Here is an 11,991-nt window from a genome sequence, read left to right as displayed (position 1 = left end):
ATCTGTATTTAAACAAATAAAAACAGTACATTTTATTATATTATTACATACAGAAAATCACGTTAAAATAAGGGTATGAAAATCACTTTCTCCTCGACGGTGTCTTCATTTTACAAAATACCCCCATCCTTCGTCGACGCCGCTTCTCACCGATTCCCTCCAAATCCTTCATCATCGGCGCCTTTCGCCCCTTCACCGCCGTTTTCGAAGCTCCATCACACCCCTTCCCTAATCTCTCCGACTCTCCGTCACACCCTTCCCAATCTCTCTCTTTCAGTTTCGATGCCGATGAATTTTGCTACCTTCTCGACGCTGTTTTCTGTCGCTGCTCGCTAAAGCTCGTCAGCGTCGTCGCCGACGCTTCTACCTCTTCTTCTCGTCGCCGTTGGTTCAAGTAGGTTCCGTCATTCCTTCATATTACATTGATTTTCTTGCAATTGTATCTGTTCTGTTCTAAAAACAATTTAGGATTTTATTACAGTGACAGATATGGCAAGCTTTCTGTGAAGGAACTCCCTTCATTCTTCTCTTCCTTGTTTCTTCACTATGACTGTGTAACCCTTTCTAGTCTCTGCCATTTTTTCAATACATAATTTTAGAGATATATATAATTCAAAAAGTAATTATTTTCTTGCTTGGATGGATTCTACTTGATCTTATTGTCTCCATAGTTATTTGAAGGGTCGAAACTTTTTTTCTCTCTAACATTCTTCTTTGGCTGAGTAGCATGACAAGGATTTCATAGAGTTAAGTTTACAAGACAGTGAGAAAGTGAGTATAAATGTTAATTTTCTAGGTCTGATAGAAAATTTCAGTGTCATAACATAGTACTAAAGTAGTATATTTGGTTGTTCTTGTTGATGAATATATAAAAGATATTGTGCTGTGTGAAGGTGTTCAGAAGGGCCTCCAATCCCCGGATTGTTGTATTTTTGCTGAAAAGCAAACCAGTGTAAGTGACATATACACTCTAAATGTATTTTTGTTTTTTTTTTTCTGCTGAAAATTAAACTGTTTGATCATCTTGTATATTTGATTAATAGTTTAGTATAATATTTATCTAAATCTTAGTTATTTTCATTTTCATCTGAATAAATTCTTTTAAATATTGTCTAAGAAATGTGATGGATATACTATCGTCCTATCTCTTGGTTTTTAACTTTTGCATACATATTCCATCTATGAAATCTAACTTATTGTTTTGAATTATAATGATCAATTACTCATTGAGGCAAACCAATCAGTAAGGATTGTTTCAAATCTTGTTGTGGCTGGTGTGCTAAGTCTTAATGGGAAAATGGATGAACTTATAACTGAAATTCTTCTATTCATTGGGTGTGTTCTAAGCATGAAATCCTCTGAACTCATAGACTTGATAGCAAAGGTATGTATTGAAGCACTTTATCTATCCATTGAAGCAATCTATGCTATAATATAATATCTTTGCTATGAGTGACACTCTGAATTCATTTTGTTTTGAGATGGACGGTTGCACACACACACACACACCTATACTAGGAAATTAAACACCAACACAATGGAATCTTCTTTTTCTTTTTCTGTGTATTTGTGTAAAATTAAGAAGAGGAGAGGAAGCTAATATGATTATATATGTCCAAAGGCTGGTGTTAGGTTCTGGATATCCTTGAAAAAGGTCTCTTAGCATTTCCTTAGTAGTAGATCTCTTAGCATTTCCTTTCGTTGTGCTACAAAATTCCCTTGGCCTACCATCATCAGCCACTGCTTCTGTGAACAGTGGGTTTCTACTCAACATTGGTTTACTTGGTCAGAGAGTCTGCTTGGAGGACAAGGATATGGTTAAGGCAATACAAGAAGACATGAACAAATACATTAAGATCCTTGTGGAGGTAAATTTATCTTAAGAGTTTAACTCATACCTTGAATTTCTTTTAGTGACTGTTTGAAGTAATAGATATTCATTTCTAGTCAAATGCTCGGAAAATATTAACTGCTTTTAAATTTTCAAGTGGGTGTGCCTATTATTATCAACTTGTGAGTAAAGGACTTTTGGAAGGTTATTTGATTGTTCAAGCCCAAAAGAAGTTACACTGGACACACTAATGATACTCTCTGTTATTTGATTTGTTCTCCCTATTCAATGTCTCAGGTTATGCTTTTTATTTTTGATGTGTATAGTCTATTCATCTCTCTTTGCTTAATTGCTTTGGGATGTCCCTCTTTGATACTTCACAAATTTATTATTACTTTCTGTTTGTGGTGTCCAGCGATTCTATGAGTGTAACCAAGGTGCTTCTATTTTGGAATTCTTAAAAAGATTTTCTTTCACATGGAGATCCTAATTTCCGTGCCAAAGCTTGTTGTGCTCTTGGAAATATGTGTCTTCATAGCGCCTATTTTTTTCAATTCATTTGTAAGTATCATGAATAATAAGTAATATAGTATTGGTTTTTCTGTAGTCATAATAGACACAAAAGAAAAACTTGTTTTCTATCCAAACAAAGAAAGTAATATTATTCTGTTCGATCAATATACAACTAATAAGTTAAAAAAATTGTGTATTGATCTTCCATTTCCATTATATCATGCACATAGCTATAACTGTATTCAGCTACACTACGAATTTAAGACTTAATCTTAATGCTTTTTGTGTACTGCTCAAAGTACTTTTTCCCTTGTTTCCTTAACTATAAATACAAGTTAATAATATAATAAAAATATGATGTTATTTACCTCTTATGCACTATGAAGAAATCATTAACTGACCATAAAATGGTTAACAAAAGCATTAAGAAGTGAGTTTTATTGGTCTGCATTCAAGTGCTATTATGTCTACTATTTTCATTAAATTGATTAGCATCTTGATGCATTTATTATTCATAATTTTATCCCTGTTCGCAGTATATTCTCATTAAGTATTCTGTATTTTGAATGGACACTTGTTTTAAATTGATAATCAATCAATAAAATATTTCTGTTGCCTCAATTCTCTCATAGTTGATGATAACTTGGGCAGGTTTCTTGGGGAAAAAAGGTACTTCTAATTGAAGGGAAGATAGATCCAGAAAGTGACAAGATTTCAGATTTAACTTTGTGCCCTTTACATCCAATTGAAATAACATTAGGCAGTACTGATAAAGATTTTGTTCTTAGTAGGTTAGAGCGTTAAGTAGTTCTAGTACTATTCCACTACCACTGCCACCGCCGCCACCCTCAATCTCTTTGGATGAGGACTATGATAAGGATGAAGATGACACTGAAGACTATAGCTGATAGTTTTAGTATGGTTGAATAATTTACTGAGAATTATAGTTGATGTATCAATACACTTTGTTTATGTTTTGAATTATAGTACTTTTCTTTTAGTTTGATAATATGATGAATTTGTTTATTTTTTGAAATATTATAAATATTTGAATACAAATTAGATCAAATTTGTATTTATTAAATTTATATTTATTTTGTATGAAAACAGGTTTATTTTACAATAGAAAAATTTTAAAAAAATTCTATTTTGTCTTACTGATGGATTTACAGACGGATTTTCTGTCTGTATTCAGAGTTTGGAATGGTTTTCTAGGCTCCAATTACTAATGGATTTACAGACGGATTTTCTGTCTGTATTCAGAGAAATGGAAGGGAGAATTTACTGAGGAAAAATTTGTCGGTAACTGGTAAAAAATCTGTCGGTACCGAAAAATCCGTCTGTAATAAAGACTAAATCTATCTGTATTAAGTAATTTTCTAGTTGTGTGAAGCAAATTTAAAAATTTATATTCAAAACACTCTTTATCTTTATGCATAATTCTAATAGATAAAAAAATTATTTCTTTAATCTTATATTGAACATCTTTAATTATCTTTAATTTTATTATTATTTAAAAAAATATTAATTTTTATTTTGATTATATCATCTCATCATATTATACACTATCATTTTTTCTTATCATTCTTTTTATATGTATAATTATTATTGTCTCGCCGTCACTATTATATTGCCTTGTTTTATTCCCCTTCTTTGTTTTCTTCTTTTATTAACGCCAACCGCAATCAATTACCACCATGCCATCATTGCAGCTCTTATTTTTGTTTATTACTTTAATCCATAACTATACATTGTGTAAACTTTTGAGTTGTTAAAGATTTGTTAAAAGAATTTTTTTTTTGTTTGATTTAGATATCTTGATGTATAACTATTATATAGATACTTATTTTTCATACTTATTTGTTAAGTCATATTTTATCATTGGGATAAGTACTTTTTTCATCCCTAAGGTTTGAGGTCAAAATCAAAATCGTCCCCGACCTTTTTTTATTATTAAAATCATCCTCAACGTTACAAAACGTTATAAAATCGTCATTTTCTACTTCAATTTTATTATTTTTACCAAATTACCCTTATTAAATAATAAAAATAATACTAATCACTTTTTTGGCTGGATAGGATTGAGGGAGGGGTGGAGGGAGAGACCGAAGAGATGCTGGGGAGTGGGTGGGGTGGGGTTTTGCTTTTTTTTTTTTAATATTATTTTTATTAATAATGAAAGGTAATTTGGTCAAAAAAATATAATTGAAGTAGAAAAGGACGATTTTATAACGTTTTGTAATGTTGGGGATGATTTTAATAAGAAAAAAAGGTTGGGGACGATTTTGATTTTGACCTCAAACCTTAGGGACGAAAAAAGTACTTATCTCTTTATCATTTTAAGAAAAAATTTAAGATATCAAGCATTCAAAAATTTTGTATAGAATAATTAAATTTGAATTAATTTAGGTATAATACTAAAATCATTACGTTATTATTGTGTGTAACAATAAATATAAAAATTTATAAACATTTGTAAATTTATTTATTTCTCAATTTTATTTAATTTGAAGCAGATATAAAAATTTATATTTAAATCACTCTTTCTCTCGCATAATTTTAATGGCTAAAAAGCTTTTAGTTCTTATAATTTTATATTCAATATTTTAAATTATTTTGTTTTATTATTCTTTTAAACTTTTTAATTTTTGTTTTCATTATTCCTTTTTTACCATTATCTATCCACATATCTATCATTGGCTCACCGCCACTTTTATATTGGCTTGTTCTCTCTTCCTTTCTTCATTTTTATTTTCCTTCTACTTTCTCTTCAATCGCAATCAGTTACCACCATATATTAGTTCATAATTATTACACTCAAAAGTAAATATTATTTTAAAAATAAAGTAAAAAAAAAAATATTGTAACTCTTATGCAAATTATCTACACTCCTATAGATGTATGAAGGAGTAAATTTAATTTTTTTTTTTTTTATTTTGTTCATTAGTGGTATAAAAATTAGATGTGGATCATGAAGTCATTAAAAAAATACTTATGAAGTCATTTTCATTTTTTTATAAGAGTACATCCATTATATTATGATTTTAATAATTAATGTAAATTTTAAAAAATTGGATAAATTTATATTTATTTTGATTACATTCAAGAGTGAATTATATGTATTCTTATAGTCAAGAATAGACTTAACTTCTTCCTTAATCAGAAATTTTTCAATCATCTAATTTATAAAAAGGTCTCATCTTTTTATTTATTCTAAAAGTTAAAAATCAAAACTAATATTAATACTTTTTTATTAACATAACTAAAATAAAACATAAAAATAAACCTTGAATAAAAATAAAAATACAAAGTTTTAAATTCCAAGATATAAAATAGTTATAAGATAAAAAAATTACTTAAATATAATTTTTGTAAGGTACTCCATGAATGAACTTAGATGAATGAATATTTTATGTAAAATGAATCATGATATATTAGTACAAAATTATTCTATGTAAATGTTTTTAAAAAAAATATTGCACTGTTAAACTATTTTACTTTTATGCTTTCAAAAACATATCCATAATAAAGAAATTCGCATGAATGACTTACATCTAATACAAAACTCTTAATGAAGTTGTCGTGAAAACTGTGTAGAAGTTTCTTTATTCAACGTAACTGAATGGATGTACATAAGAAATTTTTTTAATAATAAACCTCTCTCATTAAAGGAAATATTAAAATTTAAATTTAGACACAAAAACTCCTGGTATTGTCATTATAAATAAAAAATTTAATTTATTATAAATCAGAAATTTAATTTATTATTTCATAATATTATTTTCTAAAAAAATACATGTTACCAATTATGCCCCCGAATTTGTAAAACGCTGACAATAATAACCCTAATATTTGTTAACGACAATTATACCCTAAAAAATTTTAAAAACGCAATAAATTTGTCCAACCGTGAAGAGAGCCCTTCTCCGTTAAACGGAACTTGGTGATGTGGCAGACAGAATTTCAACGTGGCATCCGTTAAGGCCTTCAGTCCCGTTTCTCCTTTATCCCTAATTCATGAAACCCTAATTGCCCAATTCCAAGTAAATGACCAGGCTAACCTTAAATGAAACACTCTATTTAACTATGACAAATTTAGAACGCGAAAACTGAAGAGTTTCTTAGTGTTGGTCTTTGACGCCGATCCAGAGTTAGTTGATGAAGTTGAGGACCTCCTTCAGAAGATCAGCAAAATCATGACGAGGATTTCCCACAGCATGAGAAACATGGAGGACCAGATGATATAGAAGTAGATGGAGCTTCTTCAGAAAATCAGAAAAATCATCAAGATGATCCCCCACAGTATGAGAAGCAACAGGAACAGGAGGGTGAATCAATGTTGTGTAAAGGGGAAAATGATCAATCGAAGAAAGATGACGTAGCTACTGATAACGTACCCATTCAAACTCAAGCTGCAACAGTTGAAAATGAGGAACCTAATTTAGGAGACAACCATGAGACACATGTTGAAGGCAAAGAGGGGCAATCTCATCCTGAAGAAGCAGAAGGTTAGTTTTTAATCTGTGTATTCAATTACTTTATTCAACTAGTCTTACCTCAAGCTATGGTATATGTTGCCTAACTAAGTCAATGACAGGGGCTAATTCCTGCTCTGCAAGAAGTTATGCTAGGGGTTAATCACAGGTTTTGTACTATGCATATGTGGAGGAATTTCAACAGTTGCTGTTTCAATAGTTGTTGTTTCAATGTGCAAAGGCTGCAATCAAGAGGATTAATACATCTGTTTGGGAATACTTGTCTGCATATGAGCAAGAAACTTGGTCAAACGAAACCATGAATGGAGCTAGTAAAGCAACCACTTCTAGGTTCTCTAAGTTCATGCCAAATCAGTCTGGTTGAAGGAGATTTGGATCTCTAATTAGTTCTTCTTTTGGGTTATAAGTTGAAGTTTAGTTGCAATACTTTTTCTACTTTTTGGGTTATATGTTGATATTAGTATTGATGGTTATTGGCCTTTGTTGCACAATTTAAGTATTTTGGTGTCTGATATTAAGACTAATTAGCGAGTATTCAGTATTTTAGTTGGACAATTTGTGCTAATGCTAAATGTTATGCAGACCAAATATTTTGGTATTATTCTTGTTCCTTTGGCAGTATTTGATTTCTTAAACCCATCTCAACTTAGTTAACATATCTGAGTTGCCCTTTTCACTTATTTGTATTCACTTCATTCATGCTTTTGTCAGTATTCAATTGAGTGTAAGACACAGATCCACTTCATTAACAAGCAAGAAAAATAGCTACAACAATGTCAACATAACTTCCACAAAATAATAACACATAACATCCATTAATAAAAACTGTCCTGCATGCATCCCTTCTCCCATCTAACCAAACAAATCACACTCATAATCAAACTCAGTACAATTCCACACAGAATGATGCATAGCAACAATTCAACTCTCTTCATGTGCTTCACCATCATCTTTCCATCTCTGTGTATGGTCTCTGTCTCAACACTGATAAATCTCCCTTTCAAGACTCCACATTCATTGCATACTAGTGTTCCATTCTTGGATGATTCCTCTAGCCCAACAAATTTCTCGTTGGTTTCGTCCATCCACTGAAAATAACGGCACCCAGTGTTCTTCATCTACCCAGTACAAAAGCCATTCATCAAGCTCAATTCTCAATAGGGAAGGGGGACAGATTCACTAGAAAATTCATACATACCTTCCATAGAGAACACCTGAGAAACCATCTCCCTGGGTTTCTCCTCGTCTTCGACTTCAATGCCACCACCTGAAGACGGCAGAAGCATGTCCCGTCATAGGGCTTGCTCCTGTGTTCTTCGAGCCCTTCAGCGCTACTATTTTCCATTGATTGTGTCCTTCGATTTTTATTGGACATGCCTCTGTTTCCACCATGCATGACAGTAGTTAGGGTTTATCTTTCTGGTGAATTGGGGAAAATGTTCTCTCTCATCTCCATATAAATGAGAAACGAGACTGAAGGCCTTAACGGATGCCATGTTGGAATTCTATTTTCCACATCACCAAGCTCCGTTTAACGGAGAAGGGCTTTCTTCACGGTTGGGCAGATGTGTTGCGTTTTTAAAATTTTCTTCGGGTCGTCTCTCAAAGGAATTGCAGAAAAGTGTGCATATTATTGGTTATGAGATATTTCTTTTTGGGATTTTGGAATGATGAACAAGAAATGTAAATTGCAAGAAAGTAAAACTAACAACTAAGATAATATAAATGCTAAAAGGAACTCCAGGAAAGGATTAAGAGTTAAGAACTAACAACTCTAAATTACCAATCACGCTGGACATCAATGACATCAAGGCACTTAAGTCCTCAATCTCAAGCCAAAAGTGCTAAAATCTATTCTAAAACCAAACCAAACATTTTATCAAACACTTGGAAGTCATAAAATAAAAGCATATTAAAATAGAAAGAAATATAAAATCTAAAGCTACCAAATGTAAGATAACAATAATAATAACTCAATTAAACAACAATAAACAAAGAAACATCAAATTGCATTAATAGAAATCAAAATCAACAAGAGTTCACAAAATCAAAGGTAGAAAAATAAAGAAAATGACAAGTAAAACTCTAAGAATTAAAGTGCTAGAACAATAACAAGTAAGAAAAACTAAATTAAGACAACATCAAACCCTAAATCTAAGAGAAAATTAACTAAATTTACCCAAATTCTAGAGAGAAAAGAGAGCTTTTCTCTCAAGAATATAACCTAAAGTATGTTTCTAACTAAACCCAATTGCTCTCTCCTTATTTCTTCTTGGATTTGGCCTCAAATACTTCAGAATTGAGTTGGATTTCAGCTTCTAGGAATCCAGAAATCGCCAGCCATGTCTTTTTAAAGTGAGTCACGTGCCAAGTGTCACGCGTACACGGGATGTCACACGTACGCATGACCTGAAGAAATCCAATGCACGCGTACACGGGATGTCATGCGTACGCATGGCCATGTGTTACTCCAAATCCTCATTTCTTCATGAATTCTCCACTTTGTGTGCTTTTTCTTCATTTCTTCAATACAATCTTTGCCTTCTAAGCCTGAAATCACTTAACAAATACATCAAGGCATCAAATGAAATTAAGGTAAATCAAATTTAGCAAATTAAATGTGGAAAAAATTGATAAATCCACCAAATTTAACACAAGATAAACCATAAAATTATGGTTTATTATTGCTCTGGAGATGTGTTGCCAAACTCCTGCTGTTGAGAAATGCCACTGTCGTCGCCAATGACCACTACCGGTAAGGGTTTTGAGCTTAGTTTATGTTCTTTTGGATTCCGGAAAGATTATTTGTCGCTGTATGATTGTACAGTTGTCATCATCGAGCTTCTGGCCGCCGGGAACGGTACTATGGCCGTCAGAACCTTTGTTTGAGCTGCTGCCATTTTGTATGGTAAGTATTTTCATTTCGGAACCGTTGAAGATTAGTATTCCGTTATGCTTGGCTAGAGATTCTAATGTTTGACAACGCAGGATCGAGTTCTAGTTATTGTGAGTTGCGATAGAAACTGCTGCTGCTGCGGTCCAGAAAAAAAGGGATTTATCGCGTTAAAGTCACTGCGGACTTGATTTCTCGAGGTAGGGGTTTGTTTTAAAGTAAAAATGTTTTGGGCTTTAAATACCTGATAAGTTTAGCAAATTAATGTAAATAGATGAATGTCTGTGATGTAAATGAATTTTTACTGTGATTGAAAGGTTGTTTGTTGGTTATTTGGTTGGTTTCTGAATTTTTGGTAAAATTGATTGAATACATTGATTTTTGGAAATGTTAAATTGAGAGGCTGGTTTTGGTTTTATTGATGATAAAAAAGAGGGGACCGTGATGGGTAGCAAATTCCAATTTTTAGGGGTGGTGATGCCAAAATTTTTCAAAGATTTTGGAGTTGTTTGGGTTATAATTTCGAAAATGATTTTGATTTGAATTAATTGTCAAAAGCGACAAGTTTTGAATTTTTTTAAGGATTTCACAGAGAATCGAATTTTTATGACTTAGTGGATTTATGATTTTAACTTATTTGATTTAATAGAAATGAGAAGAGATTTGGTTAATTAGCTAAGGATATTAAGAAGTAAATTAATTATAAATTCAAGGGTTTGGAAATAGGAGTGTGAGTTTGAAGGTTATGCTTGAGATTGAGATGTGATAGTGATAATTGGTCTTGATAGAGGAGTTAAGAACGAAACTCGATGAGTCTTGATAGGGATATTGAACTTGATGAAGAGTTGAAATTCTAAATCCTTAAGAAGAATCCTAATTCTAAAACCTAAGAGAGAGGAGAGAACCTCTCTCTCTAAAAACTACATCTAAACTATGAAAAGTAAAATAATTGAAGGCCTCCCATGAATGGATGCATTCCCCCGCTTTATAACCTCAAATCTGTGCTTTCTGGACTTGGATTTGAGCCAAAAAGGGTTTTAGAAATTGCTGGGGGCGTTTTCTGCAGTTTCTGGTGTGTGGCATCTGTCACGCGTCCGCGTGGGTCACGCGGTCGCGTCATCTGGAGTTTTCCTTATCACGCATTCGCTTCGGTCATGCGTCCGTGTCATCTGTGTTCTGCTTAAGGCACGCGTCCGCGTCGTCTATGCGTTCGCGTCGCTGCCAGTTTCTTCAAAAACTCTATTTTGTGCTTTCCTTCCATTTTTGTATGTTTCCTTTCCATCCTTTAAGTCATTCCTGCCTTAGAAGATCTGAAACTACTCAACACACAAATCACGGCATCGAATGGTAATAAAGGGTGATTAAAATAATTATTTTTAAAGCATAGGAAACATGTTTTTCACATATATCACATAATAAGGAAAGGAAAGTAAAACCATGCAATTTACATGAATAAGTGGGTGAAAGGTTGAATAAATCACTTAAATTGAGCACAATATATATCATAAAATATGAGTTTATCAACCTCCCCACACTTAAACAATAGCATGTCCTCATGCTAAGTCCAAGATAAAGAGTAAGGTAAGGTTAAAGTGGTGGAATCTCATGCAATGCAATATATCCTAAATGCAACTACCTAAATGAATCATGCAATTCTAATTGTTATTCACTTGTATATAAAACTTACATGTAGTTAAATTAATTCACATCCTCAAGGAATCATATATACATAGCCAAACCCTAGATATTGTTAAAGCACTTTTACAATTGAGATGGGTAAAATATTTTACAAACTTGCAAGACAATTAACAATTTAAGCAGAGATATATGGTGATGAGCTATTGAACCCTCACTGGATTTTGTGTTTACTCTCTAGTCACTCAGTGTTTATTGGGCTAATCACTCTATTTTTCTTTTTATCCTTACTTTCTATAACTTTGTTCTTCATCTAACCAATCAACAATTATAGAATACAGACATACAAGAATCATGAGGTCTTTTCCAAGGTTGTAATAGAGCCAAGGTAAAGGTAAGGGTATATGTATAAGGCCAAGTGAGCTAATAAGTGAATCCTTGATTGGTCTAAGATCTCACCTAACATATATATTTTATAAATCAAAGTTTCTTAACCTATTTGCCCAAATTTTTCCACTTTGTAGTGCAAACTCATGCATTAAACTTAACTTTGTCACATGTGCATTGATTCTTTTTTTTTTTAATGCACATGGTAATTCAATCATTTTGATTTCACATGAGCA

General features: G+C 32.2%; 1 protein-coding gene across 1 annotated transcript in view; it reads left to right on the top strand.

Moving 5' to 3' along the window:
* Positions 1 to 3,355, top strand: part of LOC107620714 — a 39,574-nt gene extending 36,219 nt beyond the window's left edge. The window contains exons 5-10 of the mRNA XM_016322840.2: positions 73 to 394; positions 482 to 554; positions 727 to 771; positions 894 to 952; positions 1,757 to 1,868; positions 2,996 to 3,355. Coding sequence (XP_016178326.2) covers positions 73 to 394; positions 482 to 554; positions 727 to 771; positions 894 to 952; positions 1,757 to 1,868; positions 2,996 to 3,148 — 764 coding nt within the window. The 3' untranslated portion in view covers positions 3,149 to 3,355. The remainder of the gene's footprint in view (positions 1 to 72; positions 395 to 481; positions 555 to 726; positions 772 to 893; positions 953 to 1,756; positions 1,869 to 2,995) is intronic.

This window comes from Arachis ipaensis, chromosome B10 (genome assembly GCF_000816755.2).
Source record: "Arachis ipaensis cultivar K30076 chromosome B10, Araip1.1, whole genome shotgun sequence".
NCBI classification, from domain to species: Eukaryota; Viridiplantae; Streptophyta; class Magnoliopsida; order Fabales; family Fabaceae; genus Arachis; species Arachis ipaensis.
The sequence above is the reverse complement of the archived record's forward strand: the minus strand, read 5'-3'. Positions and strand labels throughout refer to the sequence as shown.